The 24,868-nt window shown below is 56.0% G+C and overlaps 3 protein-coding genes across 8 annotated transcripts in view; 2 read left to right on the top strand and 1 right to left on the bottom strand.

Annotated features, from left to right (window-relative positions):
• DLEC1 (DLEC1 cilia and flagella associated protein) overlaps window positions 1–8,140 on the top strand; it is a 67,036-nt gene extending 58,896 nt beyond the window's left edge. The window contains exons 28-37 of one of the 4 annotated variants that reach the window (XR_002800713.2): window positions 2,526–2,731; window positions 2,826–2,936; window positions 3,029–3,154; window positions 3,262–3,356; window positions 3,575–3,659; window positions 3,951–4,063; window positions 6,306–6,467; window positions 7,331–7,484; window positions 7,758–7,881; window positions 7,966–8,140. Coding sequence is in view for 1 of the 4 variants with exons in the window: in XM_005600820.4 (XP_005600877.3) it covers window positions 2,526–2,731; window positions 2,826–2,936; window positions 3,029–3,154; window positions 3,262–3,356; window positions 3,575–3,659; window positions 3,845–4,063; window positions 6,306–6,467; window positions 7,331–7,484; window positions 7,758–7,881; window positions 7,966–8,089 (1,406 nt within the window). In the remaining 3 variants the exon portion in view is untranslated. Of the gene's footprint in view, window positions 1–2,525; window positions 2,732–2,825; window positions 2,937–3,028; window positions 3,155–3,261; window positions 3,357–3,574; window positions 3,660–3,844; window positions 4,064–6,305; window positions 6,468–7,330; window positions 7,485–7,757; window positions 7,882–7,965 lie in introns of all 4 variants that reach the window. The other 3 variants (XM_005600820.4, XR_002800714.2, XR_011426974.1) reach the window with 3 other exon arrangements.
• Window positions 8,141–8,386: 246 nt separating this feature from the next.
• On the bottom strand, window positions 8,387–18,270 carry ACAA1 (acetyl-CoA acyltransferase 1). Its single transcript, XM_001488559.6, has 12 exons — window positions 17,825–18,270; window positions 17,521–17,614; window positions 16,482–16,539; window positions 14,518–14,597; window positions 14,172–14,214; window positions 12,275–12,373; window positions 11,342–11,422; window positions 9,995–10,185; window positions 9,683–9,862; window positions 9,329–9,384; window positions 9,076–9,221; window positions 8,387–8,744 (listed from the first exon to the last, which is right to left on the bottom strand). The coding sequence occupies exons 1-12, from the start codon at window positions 17,999–18,001 to the stop codon at window positions 8,669–8,671; spliced, it is 1,281 nt and encodes a 426-aa protein (XP_001488609.1). The 5' UTR covers window positions 18,002–18,270; the 3' UTR covers window positions 8,387–8,668.
• Window positions 18,271–19,400: 1,130 nt separating this feature from the next.
• On the top strand, window positions 19,401–24,229 carry MYD88 (MYD88 innate immune signal transduction adaptor). 3 transcript variants are annotated; one of them, XM_001488549.7, is made up of 5 exons: window positions 19,401–20,237; window positions 21,079–21,213; window positions 21,623–21,803; window positions 21,984–22,075; window positions 22,352–24,229. In XM_001488549.7, the coding sequence occupies exons 1-5, from the start codon at window positions 19,910–19,912 to the stop codon at window positions 22,504–22,506; spliced, it is 891 nt and encodes a 296-aa protein (XP_001488599.3). In that variant the 5' UTR covers window positions 19,401–19,909; the 3' UTR covers window positions 22,507–24,229. The 3 variants fall into 3 exon arrangements, with proteins under 3 accessions (XP_001488599.3, XP_070094084.1, XP_070094085.1); XM_070237983.1 differs by having other exon boundaries at window positions 19,802–20,237; window positions 21,082–21,213; XM_070237984.1 differs by having other exon boundaries at window positions 19,837–20,237; window positions 21,623–21,784.
• Window positions 24,230–24,868: the final 639 nt, after the last annotated feature.

Below are 24,868 nucleotides of genomic sequence, written 5' to 3'. Positions count from 1 at the left end.
AGGTGGCCTGTGGTTACTGAGGGAGGACCCCAAGGGCCAAGGTGAGGAATGACCAAGCTAGTCGAGAGTGGTCAGAGAGAGCCACTTCTGTCCTTGAGGACAGGACTTGCCCTTGCCCAGCCTGGGGTCTCCCAGTATCCTTGGGGCCACAGGTACCCTACTCTCATGGGATTTACTTTGCAAAGGGACAGACACTTGCAGGGGACACTTTTTCTCATTCCTTTAGCCAGCAGTACCTGAGCTGCATGCCAGGTGCTGTGCAAGGAGCTGGGGATACGGAGAGAACAGGACAAGGGGGTCCCTGCTGAAAGGCTTCCATCCTGATGGGCAGGACAGACATGACTGTGGGCTGCTAGGAGTGCACTGAATGTGACTATAGGGGAAGCTGGAGTGCTAGGGGACTGTATCGACGGGGTCCAGGCTCACGTGTGGAGGGATGTTCAGGCTGAGTCCAGGGGGAAGGGTGAGCCAACTTGGCCTGGGGGTGCATATGGGGATGAAACATGTCTGGGCCACAGGAAGAGCTACGGCCAGTTCAGGACTAGCCTGGCCACAGTCACTCACCAGGGAGGATTCAAGGCATCTGGGGCTGGGCCACCTCAGGCGGACTGAACCAGTCTCTAGGGGCAGGGCCTGGACACTGGTTTTTAAGCTCCTCAGGTGAGTCCATGGAACGTGCGGCCAGGGAGAGAACCGCCACACTGGGAGCTTGCTTGTTTTCCCCTACTAGATCTGTGCGATTTTGGAAAGGGTGTGTTGAAGTGGACTGCTGTAATCAGATCTTTTATCAAGTTCTCCTGGCATTTCCAGTAGTTTTGCTTTATGTTTTTACCTGCTGTGCTGTTAGGTGCATTTGAGAACCAAATCTTCACAGAGGATGCCTTTATCACCCCCTGTGAGGTTCCTCTTTGGCCCCCTCAGTTCTTATATCCCACTTTGCCTTGTAGTAACATTACTACCCCTCATTCATATGGCATTTGCCTGGTATCTCTTTGCCTGTCCCTCTGTTTTCACTCTTGATGACTTTGATGTGTGTTTCTTTGTAAATAATAGAGAGCTGAGCTTTTGAAAAACCCAACCTGACATTCTCTATCTTTTAACAGGAAAAGTCAGTCAATCCATGTATTTCTTCCATCTTATTTTATGATTTATTTTACTTTGTTGTTTATTTTTCTCCTTTCTTTTTGTGTGTGACTTTATTCTGTTTTCTTTTTGTTGAATTTGAAATTTCTCTTCCTCTCTCCTTTCCTTCAGTGGGTACCTTCCCTCCTTGGGCCTCATCACCACACGCACGTTTCTCTGTCTTTACTTGAAAGTGAGATTGCCCACTGAACTTGAGAGATGGAGGCCATTGGTGGCCTTGGTGAGAGTGATTTGGTGGGTGTAAGAGGCAGATGCCAGGTAATAACTCTAAGAACTACAAGATCGGGAACCTTGGGAGTGTGTTCACCAGTGTTCCCCAGGGCCAAGCCAGTGAATCAGGTGTTAACTGGGGGGTGGGTAAGAGCTGCAGAGGGGAGGCGATGATGGATGGTTTGTCCTACAAGCATGCTGTGGGAGTGTTGGGGGAGAGGTGGTGGTCCTGGAGAGGTCATCCGGCAGAGGGAAACTTGTTTAAGGTGGGGAGACCTGACCTTGTTTAAGTGCTGTTGGGAAGCAGCTAGGAGAGAGGGGAAACTGGACATGGCTGGCCTCTGAGAAGGTGAGCAGAGGCAGAATTGAAGGCAGGAGGGGAGGGGGAGATGGGCTAGATGCAGACAGACGTGGGGGGTTGGGACAGGACTTCAGAGATTTCCTGATTTGGGGGCTTCTGGAGACAAGGTGGGCCCAACAGCTGAATGTCAGGGAGGCAGTGGAGGTATCAGAGGAGAGCAGGAAAGGGGTGACAGTAGTCAGCAGGGAGAGCTGAGTAGGAAGCAGTGATGGGCAGAGTGGGGACACTGCTTAGGTTGGGGACAGATTTATGGGGGTAGCAAGCTGTTCATAAAGTGGGGGACTTTCTCCAGTGGGGCCCAGAGAGTCAGTTCATCAAGGGTTAGGTTTCACAAGGAGGGTAAAAGGATGGGGATGAAGGGAGTTATGAGAATCCTGGCAAGACAGAAGTTGACGTGGTGGCCCCCAAAGACTAGCCTGGCTGGGGAAGGAACTGAATGCAGATGGGAGCTGATGGATGGAGGAGGAGAAGGTAGGGATACAGGGGTTGGAGGGCCCAGGGAAGTCAGCAACTAGGCCAGAAGGAGAGGAGGCTGTGGGGAGAACATGGAGTGCCTGGATTCCTGCATTTGGATATGAAGACCTGGTCTTGTAATCCAGGGGCCTAGGGGTGATGGAGCCAGACAGCATAAGCCTGTAGACTTTTTTAAAACACAAAGTGCTTGGAAGTGGTATTAGGAAGCGAGGCCACCCCTCCACCCTGAGTATGGGAGAATGGGCAGCCTCTGAGGGCTGCAGAAAAGTAGGGGCCCAGGGAAGACTTGCTTGCTCCTTCCTTATTCCTAACCCCTCTTCCCACACATCTGTCCCAGACATCCGCCTGGACTGGGAGACCTATGTTCCAGAAGACAAGGAGGACCGGCTGGTGGAGCTGCTGGTGTTGTACGGGCCACCTTTCCCGCTGCGGGACCAAGCTGGGAATGACCTTGTGTGCCCTGAGACCCCTGAGAGCAGCAGCTCCATCTGGTCCTCAAGTCCCTCCAACATGTCTGACTTCAGCCATGGAGCTTCCCAGTCTGTGAGCAGAGGTGGAGGGGCGGGGCGGGCTGGCTACTGAGGTGTGGCCAGTGGACCTTGAGCCTGTGTGAGCCTCAGCAACTCCTTGACAACAGGCCGAGGGCAGCTCCAGTGACGGGGCCTCACAGAAGATCATCTCAGTCATCCTGCAGGAGCATGAGGGGGTGCCCTCTGACCACCCATACTGTGTCAGCCCCAAGCAGGTGGTGAGTCGGGGTGGGGCTAGGAGCTGCCTCCTGGTCCCCACTGGCTGGCCAGTGGGCATGGAGCAGTGCTGAGGCTGCCATGTCTGTGCCAGGTGGTCCCTGCTGGGGGCAGCAGCAGCATCTACATCTCCTTCACACCCATGGTCCTTGGCCCTGATATCCTGCACAAGGTGGAATGTGTTGGCTATGCCCTGGGCTTCATGAGCTTGGACAATGAGGTGAGCCCTCCTGGCCTGGGGTGGAGCTGCAGCCACTGCCTCTCTCCTGGGTAGCATGCTGCCTGCTCAGCTCAGGGACTGCCAGTGATCGGGCTTGGGCTTGGTAGGTGGAAAGAGAGCTTCCGGGGAGGAGACATCGCCTGCAGGATTTTGCTGTGGGACCCCTAAGACTGGACCTGCATTGCTACGTCAGGCCCGCACAGTGAGTTAGCCGGGTCGCCCGGCTTCCCTCCATCCACTGTGGGGAGCACCTAAGCTGGGCACTGGTAGGAACCAGACAGGGTTCTGGGAGCAAGAAGACGGGAATGGGAGGGAGGAGATGCCCACAGGTGAACACAGGGACAGGTGGCACAGAGCCAGATGAGCAGGGTAGGGGTGGCCAGGAGGTCCCAGAGACCCAGTGATGCCTATTGCTGGTAGGCTAAGTCTGGAGTTGGACTACGGCGGTGGTGTGGAATTCCGGCATCAGGCCAGTGACCTTATCCTTGAGCAGCCCTGTTCTGGGGTGAGTGTGCTGCACCCCTGGCCCTGCCAATTTACCTGGACCTCAGATGTCCCTATAGGCCTTTCTGAGGCACAGGTCTTACAGTCTGAGGCCCCGCCCTCCAAGCCCCCTCCCCTACTCCAGAGCCGTGGGCTCAAGAAGGGAGAGATGCATCCCCAAGCTCCTCCACCTCTGTGGCTGTCCAGGTGCTGAGTGAGCTGGTGACCACCCACCATCTGAAGCTGACCAACACCACGGAAATACCACACTATTTCCGGCTCCTGGTCTCCAAGCCCTTCTCTGTTTCTCAAGATGGGGCTGGCCATGGCCACAGAGCTCCTGGCCCTGGGCGGGAGCACCAGTGTGAAGAGGAGACTGCAGCAGTAGGCCAGCAGCTGGTGCTCCACCCGCAGGAGAACATGCTGGTCAGTGGAGAGTTCTGTAGTCCTCACCCTTGAGGGGTACACTCAGCTGGGCCAGAGGTCACCTTCTTCTCATACACGCACACGTGTACAGACAGCACACCCACACACCACCTTCACACGTTTGCACAGACACAAACTGCACGTTTGACCCCGCCATGCGATGTACTCACGGGTACTCAGGACACTCCCACTACACACACCATTTTCAGCAAACAACTGGCCCTCTGTGCAGGTGGCTTACACATGCAGGTACCAACAGAGGTATCAGTGGGAACACACAGGAGTCCCAGACACACTAGACTCCTCTTCATCCCCTCTGCCAATGGCCTGGTCGAGGCCGAAGCACTCCTGTGAGCACCTCCACTTTGCACACAGACCCTCCCTTCTCACGTGCCCTCACTCAGGGTTTTGTGCCTGGCTCAGGTGAGCTCAGATTTGGGTGCCATCTTTCCATAAATGTAAGGCACTCCAGGTCCTAGAGTGATTTTCCCTCTTCTGATGGGGTGTCAGTGATAATAGGATCCTGGATCTGCAGTCCAGGGGGTGGAGGTCCTGGAAATGCCAGGGCCTCAGTGGGAACCATGAACATCTGCCTCCTTTGGTTTACTGAGGCATCTGGAGTGAGGAGAGGTCACAGGCCATGTGGGCGGTTGGCTGTGTGCACACCATTTTCTGCACTGTGGGCTCCCTGGGTGTGCACGACGGCCAGCCAGGTTGGGTGCCCCACCCTCTCTAAATTCCCTCCTGCTTCAGAGGCCCTCCTGCCTCTTAGGAGGGCTTTCCTTTATGCTGAGCTCCTTAGAGCTCCAGTTGGGCCCTTGCCTCATTCTGCACACTCCTGGATCATCTCATCCACTTGCAGAGCTTCTGTGAGCAGCTGTGTTCTCTCTTTCAAGTGTATCCTTCAGTATAGGCATATTGAGTGCCTGCCACGTGCTAGACACTGTGCTAGGTGATGGAACTCCCCCAAGGACCTCATCGTGGATGTAGGGCAGACAGATCTGCAGAAGATAGAAGGGCACCCTTGTCCACTTAGCATTTTGCTCCCTTCTTCAAAGAGGTAAACCGAGGGGCAGCCCCAAAGCACGGCCAGAGAGCCCATTCCATTAGCATGCCGACGAGACTAGAGGTATTTAAAATCCTTTACTACATCTCCCCCTCCAGGTGCTGACAGTGCCCATGGAATCTGGCTCCTGACCAGAATTCTCTCGCAAACTCTAGACCCAAACTTGACCTGTCCAACCTGAATTCCCCTTCTCCCTGCCGACTGTCCTGCCCACATCTGTGCCTCCTCTATCAGTGGTGGCATTTTATCTCAGCAAATACCACCATCCTCCACCCCCTTGCTCAAGCCAGAGCTCTGGCATCCCTCATCCTAGACTCCTCTCTCTGAACAGCCAGCCACCAAGCCTCTGTCGCCCCCTCCTCAACCTCTCAGCACATCCCTTTTCTCTTCACCCCATACCCATATCTTGGTCCAGGACAATGGTTTCCAAGCCTGGCAACCCATCAGCAGCCTTTAGAAAGCTTGTTTGAAATACTAATTCCCAGGCCCACCTCCAGAGAGAAGACCTGGGCAGAGGCCCAGGAATCTGTACTTTTAACAGGTGCCTCTGTTGATTCTAATGAGCTTGTCCCAAGGAACTGTGTTTGGGAGCCACATATCCAAGCCCCATCCTGTAGGGCCTAAGTTACACCTTGGCCCCCTAATGATGTCCTCACACCCACTCATGCTCCCCAGCCCACCTCCCCTCAGCAACCAGTGACCTCTGAGGAAGGCAAAGCTGACTCAGACGTCCTCCTGCTCAAAGCCCATCAGAGGCTCCTCACTGTCCTCAGGATAAAGACACAGGCCTCCCCTGGGCCCACGGGCTGCCCACAGCCTTGGTCACGCCAGGGGGAAAAGGGCAGCTTGCTCATTCTCTCCTCTCCTGTCACCCCTCTGCTCCTAAGGGCGGGCACAGCCTCGTCCCTGTACTAATGGGTGTTGGGAACAGACGGTGTTTATGGAATGAACGCACCAGACAGGGGCGCTGGGCGGTGTGGGGGAGGCGTGCTGCTGGGCTGTTTGCTGGGCAGGGCTGGGTCAGTCTGGGCCCTGCAAGCCATGCTGGGTCCTGGCTGAGCTGGGAGCTGGCCAGGCCTGAGGGGCCGTGGAAGGGGAGGAAGATGGAGATCCGGGTGGGGAAGCTGCTGCCTGCCTTCGGCAGCCTGAGGTGACGGCTCGTCTCCCTGTGCTCAGGTGAACGTGTCCTTCTCGCTGTCCCTGGAGCTGCTCTCCTATCAGAAGCTCCCGGCTGACCAGATGCTGCCCGGAGTGGACATTCAGCAGAATCCGAGTGGGGAGAAGGAGATGGTGTTTACTCAGAATCTGCTCCTGGAGTACACCAACCACACCACTCAGGTGAGTCCCAGGCTTGCGCCACACCCTGAGGACAGTGGAATCAGGCTGGACTCCTGTTCTGGTGGGATCACAGGAGGACAAACCCCAACAGGGCCCTCAGAAATAAGAGGAGCCCTGGCCCTTGCCCTGAGGGCCCAGTCTGCCCTGGAAGAGGCATTGTCCTGAGGACACACATGGAGAAATGTGTGTTATCCTTCCTCACTTGTCTCAGGAGCTCAGAACCAGGTGAGGTGTTGTAGGGTGGAAAATCAGGGAAGGCTTCCTGGAGGAGGCAGCATGTGAAGGCTGCACACTGTTTAATGAAGAGAGAAGGGAAACCACACTGAAAGTCAAACCAAGAGAATGGCTTAATGGCTGGGGACAGTGAGCGTCTGAGGCAGCTGAGGGACAAGCTCTAGTGGATTTCAGGCTTGTGTGGGGCTTCAAGCACCAGGGCGAGCAGCACAGACCTAGCTCTGTGGACTGTGACAGAAGGTCACGGGGCTGTTGTGTAGAGCTGAGCTGAAGAGGCCAAGGGAAAAGGCAAGATGGCCCAGAGCCCACGAGGCGCAGACGGCTGGACAAGAGGTAGGAAGGCTGGAGGGCGGCCCAACCAGGGAGCAGAGGCCACTGAGCTCGAGCGCGGCGTTGGTGATGGGGAGCAGATGGTGCCTTCCTGGCCCTTTCCCTGTGCAGAACCCCACCAGCAGCCTGGGGCGTTCAGTGCTGGCCCCGGCCCCCTTCCACCCGCCATGGAGCTGCCTGTGTGCTCCTCAGAAGCTTCAGTACTTGGGGTTGGCAGGCTCCTGTGTCCTTAGCTCAGAGCCCAGCCGGCCTGGGCAAGGTCGCCTGGTCCCCATCAAGCAAAAGGTTCTGCCCCTTAGGTGGTGCCCCTGCGGGCCATCGTGGCCGTGCCCGAGCTGCAGCTCTCCACCAGCTGGGTGGACTTTGGCACCTGCTTTGTGAACCAGAAGCAGGTCTGCGAGGTCTATCTGATGAACCTGAGTGGCTGCCGGAGCTACTGGACTGTGCTGACGGGTATGTCAGGCCCTCCTGGCTGTGCACTGCTCCCTGCACAACTGGGCCAAGAGCCCCAGGACGGCACCTGGGTGCCCTGTCCCTGCAGGCTGGCTCCCCAGGGCTGACACCACCTGGGAATCCCTGCAGAGGTGGCCAGTTCCCCAATCCCTAGTGATCCCAGGGTTGCCCTGCCCTGTGGGGCTGGGCAAGGCCAGGGGTGCACACCTGAGATGTGAGGCAGTGCGTGGAGCTGCCTGCACTCATGTGTGTGCTTCCTTCCCCTCGGTGCAGGCCAACAGGAGCCAGACAAGGGCCCTGTGGCCTTCGGGGTCTCCCCAGGCAGTGGACTGCTGGAGGCACGACCAGTCAATGCGCCCCCATCCTCTGTCACCCTCCAGGTTTTCTTCACTGCCAGGTACAGTCCCCCCAACCCCCCAGCACTGCCCACAGGCCTGGAGCCCAGGGCCCCCTCCTAACCTTAGCCCCCTTCTCCCGACAGGAGCAGTAAGCTGTACGAGTCCACGCTGGTGGTGGAAGGTGTGCTTGGTGAGAAGGCCTGCGCCCTGCGACTCCGGGGCCAAGGCTCTTATGACGAGAGATATTTGTCACCCCACCAGCTCTGATGCTCTGCCCTCAGTCCCTCAGCTTTGGAAATAAATGTGACTCAGAGCTAAGGAACTGGTTTGCTGGGCAGGGGCACACACTGGACGGCCTCTGAGCAGCTCCTTGGATGGAGGGACCCCCTTCCAGGGCACTGGTCTCAGCCCAGGCCCTGCACCATATGTCCTCAGAGCTAACATAAAAAAGATAGGCCACCTGACTATGGGGACCACGGCAGTTAAGAATCAGTACTCAGAATGAGCAGAAGCAAGACCAGCATGGCAAGAACTGACCCGTGGGAAAAAGCACAGCCACCAAGATAAGATAAGACACATTTACTATGTCCACTCCACTCCTCATCCACAGGAATTTCCCCCAGGAATTACATGGTGGCTTGGGTCACCCACGCCGACTTTGTCCCAGTGAGAGGGGCCCTGACAGAGGGTGGCCGAGTACCTCACCCACACCTGTACTGTGTCATGAGTGTTCACGTTTTCCAAATTAGTTGCAGTGCCTTGATTTGCCTATATGGTGCCACTTCTGTAGTGGTGTTTGTTTCTTGCTGCCAGAGCAGGACTAAGTAGTGCCTTTAGCCCAGAGCCTCAGTTTCCAGGGTATTCGAAGACAGCAGCAGCTCCCATTCCAGTCCCAATGCACATGGACACCACCCCATATGCCCTGTGGAAGCAAAACTGTGTTGACTGGGTGAAGCCACAAAAGGCAGAGGCCCAACCACCAAGCTCTCCCCCGACCAGGCTGAGCTGGTAGACCAAGGCCTTCGTGGGCACAGAGGATGTCAGGTTTATGGGCACGCAGTTCCCTGACTGCCTACCTAGGCACACACACAGGGTGGCAGATGCTTGCTGCAGGCCAGGGTCCCCTTCATAGCTGGCCCTCAGGGAAAACAGGGCTCACAGCTCCATATCCTCAGCTCAGAGTGTGAATGCACATGTACACTTCCCCCTTGGATGCCCCAGCTTGGGTGTCCCCCGTGGGGAGCCAGCCTCACCTCTTCCCACGGCGCTTCAGCTCGTTGAGCAGCGTGATGACCTGTCGAGCCCCCGTGCAGCCCAGTGGGTGGCCCAAGGCCACTGCACCCCCCAGAGGGTTCACTTTCTCAGGGGGGAGTCCTAGCTTCTCCACACAGTAGACGGCCTGGAGGGAGGCAGAGCGTCAGCTATAGCTCCCTCCTTTGTCCCCTGCACCACTTGGCCCTGGCTCCAACTGGGGTGTCTGGGCAATGCTGAGAAACAAAGGCTCACCTGGCTTGCAAAGGCTTCATTGATCTCAAAGATGTCCACGTCATTTACCGTGAGCCCTGCAGGCAAGGGGGAAAGGCCTGAGCTAACCCAGTGGCGCCTTAGCAGGACTCTCTCCAAAGGGCCCTACCCCATCCATGGCCTATAGGCTGCCTGGTATGTCTGTCTCTGTTCTAGATAAGTGAGTGGGTCCCAGCTATGAGGCCAGGAAGGGCTTGGGGCAGGGGTGCTAGCCTGCCCCACCTTCACTCGGTAGCACCCACAGGACCACCCCCAGCAACTGCCCCCCAATACCCGCCAGCAACAGCATGAGACAGGAGTGTAATCCAGATCTAGGGTGTGAAGGAGCTGTCTTACCTGCTTTTTGCAAAGCTACAGGGATGGCAAAGGCAGGTCCAATGCCCATGATGTCAGGCGGGACCCCAACCACTGCATAGGACCTCAGGACCCCAAGGATGGGAAGGCCCAACTCTTCTGCCTTGGATCTCCGGGCCAGCAGGATGGCAGCTGCCCCATCACTCACCTGGCTAGAGTTTCCTAAAGGCAAATCATAGGGGTAAGGAGGGGTCAGGGCAGGGCTGAAGAGGTCCAGCCCCCTTTCATGTCCACCTTGCCTGGTGGCTTCAAGGCTCCCAGTGGAGAATACCCTCCCCCACAGCCCAGTCTCACCAGCTGTGGTAGAGCCACCCTTCTTGAAGGCAGGCTTCAGTTTGGCCAGACCCTCCATGGTAGTGTTGGGGCGGATACCCTCATCCTGCGCCACGGTGATGCTCCTCTCGGTGCCCTCGTCGTCGTGGACCGTGGTGGTCACAGGCACAATCTCAGCTTGGAAACAGCCCTTGCTCTGGGCTCTGGCTGCCCTGCCAGCACCATGGACAGCCAGGCTCAGGCTCCCCTGAGGTTCCCTTTCTTCCTGGGGTCCCTCCCTGCTGCTTCCACCCAGTGGGGCAGACACGCAAGCTCAGGCTGCTAAATGTGGGGACATGCTCGCCTTGGGGGAGCTCTGAGGAACTGGTGTATGTTCCCTACTACGCCCACCTGGCCCTGGGAGTGGGAGGCCCAAGGCCTTATGGGCCTTCATTACTCTCAGGTCTTCAGATCCTAGCCAATCACAACCTCGAAGGGAAGGAGGAGGAGGTCTGGAGGTAGTGGCTCCCCCTTCAGCCCTTCACCCAAGAAGGACAAAGCCTGCTCTGTCCTCCTGCCAAACTGACGATGGAGCTCTAGGAACACTTGTGCTGGGTTCTGCCAACTTTTCTATTTGACCCCAAGGCTCAATTTCATCTGTTCCTCAGTTTCTCCCTATTTAAAATGACATACACCAAACTGATGTTTGATGATGTTTGATGAATCTTAGTATTTAAACAGCGTAAAAGCACAAGGCATTCTAGAGTGATCTTTGCAATCATATGTAAGATGTAAGTGCCCAGGGGCATTCCCATGGGGAGGAATCCACAGCTTTCACTAAATTCTCAGATGGTTACCTGACCCCAGGTGGCTAAGAATCACTGCCTCAAGAGAAGCCCACCTGGCTAGAAACCACTCCCTTCCTTTGCTGTCCTCTCTCTGGGCAGCTGGGCTTGCCAACTTCAGCTTGTCCCTGCCCAGAGGCCTGAGCCCTTGGGGTTCCTCTGATGTCCTCTCCAGCCTCAGGACGCTACCCCAGACACAGAAGTGGCCCAGAACCTGGCCCTACACTCCTTGCTATCCAGAGAAGCCTGTAGCTACTGTGTCTGATCACCCAACCACAGCCAGTTAGGGAAGAGTTCTGGCTCTCATTACACCCCAATGAATAAATGGGGAAATAGGCCCAGCAAGGGAGAAGACACTCGGGGTCAACAGACAGTAATAGGACACGGAAGTGCTAACAATGCACAGTGGCTCTGGTCCCTGCCCACCTCTCCCCCGTGGGAGACACGAGGCTTGTGAACCACTCACTGCCCAGCTGCAGCCTGAGGACAGCCTCAAAACCTCACTCTCCAGCCCTTTAAACATCCCTCCTCAAACAGCACTCACTTTTGCTGGGAAGCCAGTGCAAAGGTATCTTGCTTCTCCCGTGAAATGCCAAACCTCTCAGCCACGTTCTCTGAGGTTATCCTAGAACACAAACAGCACATAGCATGGGCAACCGGGCCGGGCTCTAGAGCTGTGCTTGGAACTCTGGGGCCCTGGGGCTGTAGGGAGGGGAGAACAGGAGGAGCAGTCTGTGCCACAGAGACAGTGATGACTCAGTGCAGGGGCACAGACAGGGAGTCAGCAACGGTGGCCAGATCCTAAGCTTGTACACCAGAGACCAGCACAGAAGAGACAAGCGGCAGATGAGGGTATGGGTGGGGGCACTGGCTACTCTTGGCCAGCTTCTCCTACGCCTCAAGGAAACCTGCTTTAATGTGGGGAGATGAGGACGCCCAAGTGCCCTCTGGGAAGGCCACACAGGGTTTCTGCTCCCCGTGGCTGGAGCCTCCCCTCACCCTCGGAACCCAGAGCCACAGCTGGGTCTTCCAGCCTGGGCTCCTGGCTTTACAAGCTTCTCTCAGAGATATGGTCACTGGATGTGGGGGCAGCCAGGGCATGGCCCCTCTCTGAGCCTCAAATCTCACACATCCAGTGGAGCCAGGATGTTTGGGAATCAAAAGTCTCCCCCTTCCTCAACCTTCTAGGCCTCTACGGCTTTGGGGTACAGCTGCCATTGTCCCGCATGTGATCCAGCCCCTCAGGGTGGGAGTGACAGGCTGGGTCAGAGAGGACCTGGGGGCCTCAGGGAAGGGAAGTCAGGGGCAGCATCAAGTCCCATCCCCAGAGTCCCTGCAGAATAGACCAGACCCAAAGGCAGGAGGCCAGGGCTTAGCATCGCCAGCACAAGATGGTCAAAGTTCCTGCATACCTGGCTCCAGCCCAGGCAGGGAGCTACGGGCGCACAGGCACACGGAGCTATGGGCGGGCACTCACCCCATTGGAATCAGGCAATCTTGGGCCTTCTTCTTCTCCACCAAGCGTGAAGTGATATTTCCAGGGTTCCCTCTGTCAGCCAGGGACATGGACTCCACCCTGAGGAGGGAGGGGGAGGAGGTAATCACTAGCAGGACTCCCCCTGAGATAGCTGTGCATTTGGCACATGCTGGGAAATAGCCAGGGAGCCCCAGGGAGTCCAGTGGGCTGACTGGGAGCCCAGGGCAGGGCACTGGCCAGCAAGGCAGAGCTGGGGGTACAGGGCTGAGCCCCACTCCACCTCCACCCTACCCCAGCACAGAGCACCACAGTCCACACTCCCGGGCAGGGCCATGCTTCCCTAACACAACTGCGCCTGCAGCCCATCAGCTGATTGGCAGTTCCCAAGGAAAGCTGCCTAGTGTCAGCCACCGTTGGGGAAACAGCCGCCAAGCTCAGGCCCTGCCCTCAGGGACGACAAATCCAGGGGAGAGAAGAGACAAATATTAAAAAAGCTGCAGATCCAAGAGCAATCTGACCTGCATAGACGAGGAGCTGAGAGGAAGACGAGATAATCAGTTCAGTGTGGTCAAAAAGGGCTTCAAGGAGGCAGGGGAACATAAGGCCTCAAAGGATGCTAACACAGAACTCTAACTGAATGCTTTTCACATGCCCGGCACTATTTTAAAATCTTTTCAGGTATTAGAGTGCTTCGAACAGTGTCAGTCACATGATACATGCCCTAGAGTGTTAGCTGTTGTTATTATTCCATTAATCTTATCAACTTCAACAAGGCTGATGTGGTGATCCCCATTTTATAGGTGAGGACACTGAGGCCCAGAATGGCTGAGTAACTTGTCCACGGTTACTCAGCCAGGATCCAAATTTAGGTAGTCTGGCCCCAGAGCCCACTCCCAACTAGAAGGCCCTGGGCTACTCTTCATGATCAAAGCCTATGGGGGACAGTCCTGGCCCAGGTCCTTAATACCCTAGTAACATGGTCTTCAACCTGCTTGGGGACACGGATGCCCTCTAAGAAACTCATGAAGTCTCCAGCCTTCTCAAGTTACCCACACCCCACCCTTCCCCAGTATGACAGAGGAACATGAGAGATTTCAGAGGACAAACTGGGCAGTGGCCCTTGCCCTGCCAAAATGCCTGAAGTGTGGTCTCTGGCTTTATTTACAACTGCAAACACCGGGCACAGCCTTGTGATGACCCGGCAATGCTCCAATCAAGAAACGCTATAAAGAACTGGGAGGCAGAGGGGGCACCCTGAGGCTGCTCGCCACCCTGGACCTGCCAAGCCCTCCCAGCCCAGATGCCCACCCAAGCCTGGGCCCCAGTGCCCTTGCCCTCCCTGGAGGTGCTGCCCAGTACAACCTTAATGGCCCATCCCTGAGATGGAGTCTCAGCTGACAGTGACCAAATCACCACAGACCTGACCATGTCCTTCAGAAGTTTCCACCTTGGTACTAGGGTGGAGGACAAGGGGACAGACAGCCTAACAGAATGAACAACTAGCCACATAGTAAGCAGCTGTCCCCTGCTTCAGGGAACCAAAACTGCAACTTCTCTCTCAGCAGCATCATGAATCAACAAGGGCTACAGAAGGAAACCCAAGTACTCTGTTTTCTCAAAAGCCTCACCCACATTTTCCAGCCTAACAGATTTCCAAGAAAGAAAGCTTTTAAAAGCCCACTTCCTTCCCCGGCTAGTGCTGAGAGGTATGAGCAATTCCTGGGCAGCCAGAGCTGGGGGCTACTTCTAAGCTGAATTTGTAGGAACCCACTCCCAGCCAGCTGCCTAACGGGGTTGAGGAGAATCCCGAAATGCTAGCCTCTGAGAATTCAGGAGATGAAAATTATCTTTTTTGTTACAAGGTGGTTAATAAGCTCTGGCATAAAGAAATTCTTACCCACAAGCCATGCCAATGTCATAAGACCCATTTCTGATGCCACCTGCAATAAAAGCATTTCATGAACATCCTTCACCAGAGTCCACATGTTCGGGAACAAGGGAACCTCTTCCCCACCTAGTCTCTAAGTGGCACTCAGCCCCAGCCTCAGAGATGGAAGCCCCAGGAGTGTCTAGAAAAGACTAGGGGCAGTGACAAGGGGCTCTCCTTCACTCTTTCTGTGTTTAGAGTCCTCTCAGAAATCCTTATTGCTTGCCCAGAAGACAGTGACGTTGCTGATCCAAACCCAGAGAGCCAGGACCAAGGCCAGGCCATGGCAGCAGGTACCCACCCAGGCACAACTTACCAGCTATGCTGGCTACTGCCTGGAGCCCCGACGAACACTGTCTATTGACAGTGGACAAAGGCACAGTCTCTGGGATGTCACTGAAACAGAAGGTGAGACCACAGAGTCAGCCCCCCCCTCATGGAAAGCAGGCCTGTGCTCCTGGCCAATATGACTGTCCCATTAGGGAGTGCAAAGACCAGGGGAACAAACGCAGCAGCCCTGTCCCCACTCCAGGCCAGACCCCATCTCTGCAGGCACTGGCTCCCCAGGGCTCCACAAGCATGTGCCCTTTTATCCTGTGATTCTCCTCACCCAAGGCCAAACACAGCCCAAAGGCAAGGGAATGCTGGCTGGGCCACATGGATCCTTCTTTCTCCCCCTTTCAAGATTCGAAAATGAAAACTATACATCTCTGTTTTCCCCAAAGAACAGAGAAGAGGGCCTGTTGCTGGGACAGAGAACCAGACCAAAAGAAATGTCTAAAGTATGAGGGCGGAAACCATCCCCACTTCTCGGTCTTACTAGCAACCATTTGGCTAACCCTTTATGTTCCCATCCTCTCTGGAAAGCCTGTTCTCAGCTGGACAAAAAACCCTGATGGGTACCCAGGTGTTCTACTCCCTTGTTCTGGTGGGTTCCCCCAAGCTCGCACACTGGCCCAGCCCTAGAAGCGGATGGGGCTGCCCTTCCCATGTCACTTGCCCTGGCCAAGGGTATAAAGCCCTAGGGGAAATACAAAGCCCAGGCCCTCCCCAGACCATGGACTCAGAACCTAAGGGGGTGAAAGCATTCTGGTGATTCTGGTGTGCAGCCAGGCTTGGGAACCTGAGCTAGCGCTCAGGCCAGGCTTTGCCAAGACCCTCTAAGGCGGATAGCCTCCTAGGCCTAGTTAACCTTTCCCAGGTCCCCTAACTCCTTACTACTTAGTTACTACCCCTTCACCCAATCCACCAAATGTTCACTAAACACCTACTCAGTATGATGCACCACCTGAGGAATGCTGACATGTGTAGAGTACACTGCCCTAGAGGATGCCCGACCAGCACACAGAAAATCAATCAACTAGCAGAGACCGAAATAACAAAGCAAGATGGCAAAGCACATCACAAGGAAGCACATGACTAGCTATTGGAGAGGAAGGGGCCCCTCATTTTAAGCCTGGGAGCTCGGGAAAGTCAGGCCAAGATGGTAGAACTGTGTTTGGGCAGGGTTTAGTTAGGGCAGAGAGAGGAGGTGGGGACAGAATGACCAGTGTAGGGAAGACAGGGGGCAGACAGCCTGGCTGAAAGAGGGACAGTCGAGGTGAGTGAGCAGCTGGGAGATAAGGCTGGAAGGAACATCTGGGAGTCCTTAAACTCCAGGCTAAGCAGTCTGAACCTCTCCCAGTCCCCGGAGGTTTTGTCAGCTTTCCTGTTCCTTCACTGGCCAACACTCCTATTATTTCTTCTACATGCAGCTAGGAGTACAAAGGTAAGCGGTTCTTAAATCTACATGTGAAAATAATTTAAGCACTCCTTCCCTGTCTTAGGACAGCAAGTGGTGAAGGGCAAGTTTATCAAGGCCCCTCCTGGGCTACCCTTCACCCTACCCAAGTCTCTGCTGATGGGGTGTCCCCTGGAGGTCCCAGCTTGCTCAACTAGCAAAAAAGCTCAAAGTCACTCTTCAGTGTACCTACCTGGTTATTAACCTGACAAACAGGACAGAGTCCACACTTACACACGGCAAAGCAACAAGCTGACTTTGGCTAAAAATCAGGCCACAGAGAGCGTTTGCTCGTCTCAAAGGCCCTGTTGTCCTGGCTCAGCATCACCAACACAACCTCCCTTCAAAGTAGGAGTCCACAAGAAAAGATGCCAAGGACTGGCTGCCTCCAGGTCTAGTGTCCAACCTGATTCTTTCTGACCCACAGGCTGAGTTCCCTGGGCCTGAGCCCACTCAAGAGTCGAGATGGCTAACCTGGAGCTGGAACTAGAGAAGTTTACCTCAGAAACTGGGCGATTCGGGCCATGATTGCCCCAGCCCCCGGCTGAAGCACATTTCCTGTGGACAACAAACAAATTCAGTGCCAGGCGTTCTGAGCACTAAGGTACATCTATGAATACCAGAGAGTGGACATTCCAGATCTTTCCTCAGAAACATGACTCCTCAGCAGGCTAACCTATAATTTCAAGGTCTGGAGTAGGGGTAGCCAGCTATACAGCAGCTTGTCACATACTAGCCCCAGTCCCCGGGGGTCCCCAGTTCCCTCGCCCATGTACCCTGCTTTCCAAATCAGCACGTGCAGGGCAGGGTGCCTGCCTTTAAAGGTAACACGGAAAGCAAAGAAGAATGCAATGCAAAGCTTCAAGTCTAGCGAACCAGTCCTGTGAGTTAGGGAAACGAGTTTCTGAAAACGCACAACTGCCGCAGCGTTCCACCAAGCCCTGGAGGCACTCCAGAAATGGAACAATGATTCCCGACGTAGGGGTGGCACCTGTTTGATGAGACTCTCACCATATTATGTTATGTTTTGAGGCTAGAGGAGGAGGAGTGAGGAAAAGGGTTGGACTGAAGGTCAAGAGTCCCTGGAGTCAGGTCCAAGCTCTGCTGCAAATTCCCCAGACCTCAGTTTCTCCATCTGTTAAGTGAGGGGCTGGACTAGATGGTTTCTGATGCTCCCTCTAGTCTGTCGTGTCACAGACAGGATGGGTCTCCTGTCTCCTAGGGTGTCCTCAAACCCCTGAGCCAAGTCTCTGCGCTATAATGTCTATCACTTGAGATCCCTGCTTTCTATCATACTGAATAAGCAGAACGTGCTTGGAGGGGGCGCAGAAAGTGCCCAGGGACGGGGGTGGGAGGTGAGGAGTGGGGTGCAGTCTAGCCCTAAAGAGACGATTAAATTCTACTGCGTGGAGACCGTCGACATTCTCCCCAGTGAAAACACTTAGAAAGTGCCCAGAGGGTGGGAAGATGTTTGAGGAGGGCCTTGGCGGGATGGGAAGGCGAGGAGAACGGAGCGAACGGCCTGGGTAGTGTGCTCACCCACGCAGATATCCCCCAGCTGCGCCGGGCTCAGCTTGACGTCCTGGAGAACCGCGGTCATGACGGCCGAGAGAAGTTCGTCAGGGGTGGTGTCCTGCAGCGGGAAGCGCGGCCGCGGTGATCCCCCGGCCGGAGGTGCACGGGGTTCCGGGACCCCCGCACCCCCATCCCCACTCCAGAGAGGATTGGTCACAGCTCGGGCGCGGAGGCACCTCCGGAGCCGAGGGGAACCGAACAGAGGAGCCAGACCCCAGCCCGCCCGGGCCGCAGCCTCACACCCGGCGCCCGGCCCTAGGGGCCTCACCTTGAAGCCGCCGCGGCCCGCTCGGCCAATGGCCGTACGCCGCCCGTGTACCACCACGACGTCCTCGTCCGCCGGCCACCGAGTGCTGCTCCAACATGGCGCGGCCCGCGGCGCCGGCTCCGGGCCGGAATGGGGCCTGCCCTTCAGGTGGCCCAGCACCACCTGCAACCTCTGCATCGCGCAGCTCGGCCCGGCAGACGCCCAACCGGCCGGGAAAACAGCTCGGGAGCCAACTGACCCCCCCCCCCGGCGCAGGCCACCTTTGCCCTGGAAGCCTAAGCTCCGCCCACAGCCCTGCGGGATTGACGAGCTCCTCCCTCCAAAGTCCCGCCCACCTCCCGCCTCAGCCAACTGGAAGGCGAGTCTGCCCGACGTCCCGCCCCCCGCCGCAAACCAAACCACCTAAAGCCGGGCTCACGGTCTCCGCCAAGAGGAGCTTTCCAATCAAAGCCCCGCCTACCGTAGCCTACGATTGCCAACCAGGAGGTGGGCTTTCCTGAAGCCCCGCCCAGAAATGCAGACGGAAAACCCTTCCACCTGCAGCCCCGCCTACTGCCAAACCAGAGGCGGGCCACCAAGAGCACTTTTGGTATTTTGAAACCAACTCCGCCACTGCCCGGAGCCCCTTCCGCTACAGCCCTGCCCACTGCCCGCCAGGAGCCCCGCCCACGGCTTCTTGCTCGGGAACTAGGAGGCCCGGATTCCACTTCCTCTTTCTCCTTCCTAGCCTTCTCTGCTGTCCTGTCTCCCAGCACCCAAGCCAGGGGACCTAAATAATTCTGAAACGCTGGGCCGGCTCCGTGGCCGAGTGATTAAGTTCACACCGCTGCGGTGGCCCAGGGTTCGGATCCTGGGCGCGGACATGGCACCGCTTGTCAGGCCACGTTGAGGCAGTGTCCCACGTCCCACAACTAGAAGGACCTGCAACTAAGATATACATCTATGTGCGGAGCGGGGTTGGGGAAATAAAGCAGAAAAAAAAAAAAAGATTGGCAACAGTTGTTAGCCCAGGTGCCAATCTTTAAAAAAAAAAAAAAAAATTCTGAAACGCCCCCAGAGTCCAGTGCTTGGGCTCTCCTGGGAAGTCTTTCGAGAAGCCTGAGGGAATTTGGGATTCTGGGGCGGCAGGAGACGGATTGTACAAAGGTGCCGAGATGTGACAAGCTTCCTATCTGGAGAGAGAGCACCAGACACTTCTTTTCACCAATTTTACAGTCATTTGGGATGATTTGACCTCCACTAGGCTGAGGGCTCCACCAAGGCAGTGAACAACCCTGTATCCGGGGTTCTGCAACATGCTTGACACTTAGGTGATCTATAAATACCTGCTGAACGATGAATGAACCAGCGCTCCCCAGGTCAAGACTGTGTTGCTCCCCCACCTACCCCCAATCCTAAAGAGCAAGACCAGGTGCCCCTTGATTCCCAATGGCAACGTGTTTCTCTAGACCCCGGAGAGTAGTACTGGGTTTCTCCCAGACAACAAAGGCCAAAGCGCCAGGTTATCCCCAGCGCCGAAGGGGAGGGTGGTGTCCCCCACCTTTAAAGGGTAGGGCCGTGGCATGCCTCAGACTCCAGAAGGCAGGATGCCCTTTCCCACCGCCACCTCTGAGTGTATGGTTGGGGACTCCCCATACTCCTACGGGCAGGATTGGATGTTTCCAAGAAATCCAGGTGGGGAGACACAGCCGATGCCTCCCCCCTTGCCCCCTCTCCGCCATCCTCGAAGGCAGAACCGTATGAACCCTTCAGATCCCCAATGGAAAGGATGTGACTCCACCAGAACCAAAAGAGCAAGGCCCCTGTTTCCTACAACCCCCGAAGGGGCGTCGTCGTCTCCCCCTCCCCCACCCCCCTGTTCGAGGAGAGGTCTCCGGTTACCACATTCCCGTCCCCGAGACCCCAAGGGCAAGGGTGGTGCGCCCCCACCTCCGCACATCTGCCGTGACTGCAGATTGTAGGGCAGGGCGGCGCTTCTCGGAAAGAGAAACCGGCGGGGCGGGGCGGGGGGTTGGCCGGGGAGGAAGGAGGAAGCGCGGTCCCGCGACGCGGCTCCACAGCGCGGAGGCTCCAGGGCGGCCCGCCATGGCTGCAGGAGGCCCCGGCGTGGGGTCCGCGCCCCACATTCCCTCCGCGTCCTCCCTGCCGCTGGCTGCGCTCAACGTGCGAGTGCGGCGCCGCCTGTCGCTCTTCTTGAACGTGCGGACGCAGGTGGCGGCTGACTGGACGGCGCTGGCCGAGGAGATGGACTTCGAGTACTTGGAGATCCGGCAGCTGGAGACGCACACCGACCCCACGGGCAGCCTGCTGGACGACTGGCAGGGACGCCCTGGCGCTTCCGTGGGCCGCCTGCTCGAGCTGCTCGCCAAGCTGGGCCGCGACGACGTGCTGGTGGAACTGGGGCCCAGCATTGGTGAGGACACCCCCTTCCCGTCCTCATACCCGGGGTGGGGGTGGGGTGAGGTTGAGGGAGCTGACCTTCGCTGACCTCAGCATCCAGTCTTCCCTGGAGAGGCCCTCGTTTCCTTCCTGGGGGTGGAGGCAGCCTGCAGAGGGGGAACCATGTGGGACCCCTCTTTCAGTATCCGAGATGTTAGGAGAAAGGAGGTGAAGGCCAGGAGAGGAACGGAGGGAAACAGCTTAGGGAAAGGCTTTCACGTGGGGCCAGAGTCAGAATCGGGGTCCTCTTGCGGGGTGGGGGTCTGGGCTGCTTCAGGTAGAGCAAGAGGGCAGGTGAGGGACTGAAAGCTAACAGTCTTGGAAACCTCAGGTCCCTGGGAAATTCAGCCCTTCCTGCTACTCTCTGATGTACATGCATAGGCATGAGGACAGTGGCCCACTGACAGGAACAGCTTGCTTGGTTGGGGCCTCTGCCCTCACCGCACACAAACACTGGGTCTCCTGAGCCCTTCTTGCGTACCCAGCCCCTACATCAGCCGTGGATCCTAGAAGAAGCAGATCTTGGTATCTCAGGAGCCCTAGGAAGGGGAGCCAGGGCAAAGGGACAGAGATACACGAGACTGACCTTGATGACTTCCCAGATGGCCAGAACACCACTGACATCCAGTTGGGATGGTCAGAGCCAGGTGGGAGCTCAACTTTTCAGAGCTGTCGAACCGTGGATGGCACCAGTGGGCTGGAGAAGCCCTGGAGCACAACATGGCCAGGGAGGTGGGACAGGTGCTGGATCCTGACTGTGGGTAAAGGCATGGCGCACCCTTGGGGAGCCTGCCACACCTGTCTCTTTCCCACAGAAGAGGACTGCCAAAAGTATATCCTGAAGCAGCAGCAGCAGGAGTCTGAGAAGCCCTTACAGGTGGCTGCGGTAGACAGTAGTGTCCCACGGACGGCAGAGCTGGCAGGCATCACCACGCTCGATGACCCCCTGGGTAAGGGCCCAATACTGCTCCCTTCAGCCGGGCGGGACAGATGGGCCATGGGACATTGTGGTTTTAGGAGCATAGATGTTGAAAGCAGATGGGCTGTGGGACCTGGGGCAAGTCACATCTCTTTGAGCCTGAGTTTCCTCAACTAAGAAATGGGAACAATGATAGTCCTACCTCTGGGCTGGTGTGAGACTCTCATGAAATGATGTGTCTGTCTCATGGTCAACCCACGGCTTGGCCTGGGGCAGGCAGAGGGGGAGGCATTCATCTTTCTTCTCCTGAGAAGGGCGCTTTCTCTGAGTCATGTCATCCCAGGATTAGTCTAGGGTCACCTAGGCTGGGGGCTCCTGGCTAGGCTCCACCCCAGTCTTTCTGTAGAACTCTGACCATCACCATTATGCTCTGCACCCAGGGCAAATGCCTGAGCGTTTTGATGCCTTCATCTGCTACTGCCCCAGCGACATCCAGTTTGTGCAGGAGATGATCCGGCAGCTGGAGCAGACAAACTATCGACTGAAGTTGTGTGTGTCTGACCGCGATGTCCTGCCTGGCACCTGTGTCTGGTCCATCGCCAGTGAACTCATTGAGAAGAGGTTAGCTAAGCTCAGGGGGTGAGTGGGTGGATGCGCAAAGCCCTGCCCAGGGATCCAGATGCTGGGATTCTCCCAGCTGGGCCCCGTCTAGCCTGGGCACCCTGGGCTCCTTCCAAGGCTGTCTCCTGGTAAGCTGAACTAGATCACCACAGTGCCTGCAGCCTGCCCACTCTCCCCTAGGTGCCGCAGGATGGTGGTGGTTGTCTCCGATGATTACTTGCAAAGCAAGGAATGTGACTTCCAGACTAAGTTTGCACTCAGCCTCTCTCCAGGTAAGCTCAGCCCTGCCCTTGCCACAGAGGAGTGGGTGGGCGGGCTCTCAGGATGTCAGCCTTCTCTCACCAAGGGCCATGGATACAGCACCAAGGAACTCCTTTGGGTCTCTACACACCTGAGGGTGTGGACACATGAATGCCCTTTGTGTGGGTGAATGTGTGCCAGGGATGCTTAGTTGAGGGAGGGCTGTTGTTAACCCCTGGGCTGGGGACTGGTCCCACCCTATCATGAGGCGAGGGCCTGGTGCCATCTCTGCATCCCTTGGCTTGCAGGTGCCCATCAGAAACGACTGATCCCCATCAAGTACAAGGCAATGAAGAAAGAGTTCCCCAGCATCCTACGGTTCATCACTGTCTGTGACTACACCAACCCTTGCACCAAGTCCTGGTTCTGGACTCGCCTCGCCAAGGCTCTGTCCCTGCCCTGAAGACTGCCTGGGGACCCTGGGTGTGCGTGCGTCTGTCTGCCTGTACATGTACTTCTGCCCCTGCTTCCTCCTGTGGTTGTAGGGAAATCTGTGTTCCACTTGCCTCTCAATTCTTGGAGATGCCAACTCCATAGACACATCTGCAGCCACTATACATATCTGGACATCACATCTCATGTCCTGCGTGGAACCAGTGGCTGCAAGTGTCACGTCCACTTGCTGGGTTATCAGCCAGGAGAGTGAAAACCACAGCTAGCTGGGACTAAGAAGAGGACCAGCGGAGCCAGCTCTGACCTGTCCACACATCTTAGGCCTCAGTTTCTCTACCTGAGAACTAAGTACGGTGGGGAGAACAGGCAGTAGCTGTGTTTGAATCACTGTAGGAAATGTTGAAACATTGGTCTGGGTCTCCTAGGGGAGACAAATGTTGGTTGTGAGAGAGCTGGCTGCCTGGGCCACATGCTGGCCACTGTGGGGACCACGGCACTGCTGGGGCAGCTGCTTCCATGATGGTGCCTACTGATACGTCAGTGCCTGGTTGCCCACCTCATATCCCACTTCCTCCGCCTGCCCCCAGGGGCAGATGGGGAAGCAGGCTGGCCCAGCATGGGGAGATCCTACCTTGAACCTGATTCCCTAATGGGTCCACCTCTTATCTCTCTCTTTGACCCCTCCCAGCCTCTGCCTACCTTCAGTGGGACATGTCCCCAAGACATTGGCCCAATTGTCTAGGACTGCTTTTTCCTTCCACCTCTCCACACCCCTGTGATCACACTCTCACCTCTGCCTGGCATGAGAAGGATCCTGACCTCCAGCATATCCATCAAGTTTGGGTTCCGGGGCTGGGTCACCATGGCAGTGTAAGGAGGAAAGCTTCCCCGTTGGGCCCCCCAGAGAGCTGTCCTACCAACCTTCTGTACTTTGATTGCCTTACAAAGCTGTTTGCTGGGACCAGTTTACAAACAGTGATCACACAAGAGCCTCCTGCCCCAAGGCTTATGGGTACATGGACACATACAAACTCACAGCCACATATCTACATGCACGTGCACCCTCACACACACAGCCACCTTCATGCACATATTTCCCTGGGTACAGCTTCTAGGAACGGCTGGTGGGGACAGTCCAACCATCAAGGGGGTCTAACCCTGGACAAAGATGGGACACTCTTGTATTCCTTTTCTCTTTTTTCCCTCTTCATTTAAAACCAGACTCTGGAAAGGACCCACTATGCCAGTATTCATACCTTCAGTGGAGCACAGAGCAAGAGAGGGCTGCTTGAACTCACACAGCAAGTTAGCTGCAGACACAGCTGTGTTTCCCTCCCCCGCACATTTGTACGTTAGTCACCCTCAAGCTCTCCTTTGAGGAGAAAATGTCATGGTCTCAGGTCTCTGACCCAGGGCAGACCCAGGACCCTAAATCTAATAGAAAATGTGTGTCCTCTTTGCTCCACCTCCAGCCATGGGGGGGGCAAGGTACGTTTCCTCAGGGTCTCAGAGGGACTGGAGGCCCCTCTCTGCATGACATTGACGAAGCACTTAGCTACCATGCACCTATCCCCACTTTGATATTGGGAGGTATTTTAAAACAATTTTAGGAAACTATCTTTTACTACGGTTTTGTATGCATTGTGAGAATCTCAGAGAGCTGAGAAATGCCTATGTTTGTCATTTCTCCTTCTGTATCCTGGGTTTACAATAAAGAGTTCTCTACTTGGGGAGCAGTGGGTTTTGTTGGTGTCTACGAGTTTGGAAGCAGTAAGCTAGGATAAGGCTCTCCTGGGTAAGAGAAACTGGCCCACTGGGTAGTTTCCATTGGGTTTGGCAGGGGCATCCTGAAGCCTGGGCCCCCTCCCTTAAAGGCCCCAGGCCTCACTAGGGCTGCAGGCAAAACCAGGAAAAGCAGCCTCATTTCCAGAGGCAGGGGAGACTGCTCATCTCCACCAAGCCTGGTCTTCCCGGGACTGTGCCATGCTCCTGGGTCAGGCCCAGCCAGTGGGCAGGGGCTGCTCTTTTAGGTCCCAGCCCATTCCAGCCCACAGTTCTCTGGAGAACTCAGTTGTTATCAATAATGGTCATCCTTAGGCATATCTGTGTTAATCCTAAAGGTGTTGATCTATTTTTAAATAGAATGTATCACTTTTTCATTATTCACTCAAGAAAATTTGGAAAATATAAAGAAAAAAAATCACCCATACTCCTAATCCTGGAGATAACTCTAGTGATCTTTCAGAATGCCCAGACATTAGCGACCGCAGCTTTTCTCTCAATGGTCTCTCTGTTACCATGTCCTGGATCTGAGCCTCCTGGATGCTGGAGACTCCCCAGCCTTGCCCCTGTGCCCTCAAGGACATCTACGA

This window comes from Equus caballus, chromosome 16, assembly GCF_041296265.1.
Source record: "Equus caballus isolate H_3958 breed thoroughbred chromosome 16, TB-T2T, whole genome shotgun sequence".
In the NCBI taxonomy this organism is placed as follows: domain Eukaryota; kingdom Metazoa; phylum Chordata; class Mammalia; order Perissodactyla; family Equidae; genus Equus; species Equus caballus.
This window is presented reverse-complemented; position numbering and strand designations above follow the sequence as displayed.

Bases quoted from the DNA above. Each gene is read 5' to 3' on its own strand.
- ACAA1 (XM_001488559.6), bottom strand. From the start codon at position 18,001: ATGCAGAGGTTGCAGGTGGTGCTGGGCCACCTGAAGGGCAGGCCCCAT. The intron at 14,215-14,517 runs GTAAGTTGTGCC...CTTTTATTGCAG, and splicing joins GGCAGTAGCCAGCATAGCTG to GTGGCATCAGAAATGGGTCT. The intron at 10,186-11,341 runs GTGAGTGCTGTT...TGGTGCTGGCAG, and splicing joins GCACTGGCTTCCCAGCAAAA to GGCAGCCAGAGCCCAGAGCA.
- MYD88 (XM_001488549.7), top strand. From the start codon at position 19,910: ATGGCTGCAGGAGGCCCCGGCGTGGGGTCCGCGCCCCACATTCCCTCC. The intron at 20,238-21,078 runs GTGAGGACACCC...TCTTTCCCACAG, and splicing joins GGAACTGGGGCCCAGCATTG to AAGAGGACTGCCAAAAGTAT. The intron at 21,804-21,983 runs GTTAGCTAAGCT...ACTCTCCCCTAG, and splicing joins AGTGAACTCATTGAGAAGAG to GTGCCGCAGGATGGTGGTGG.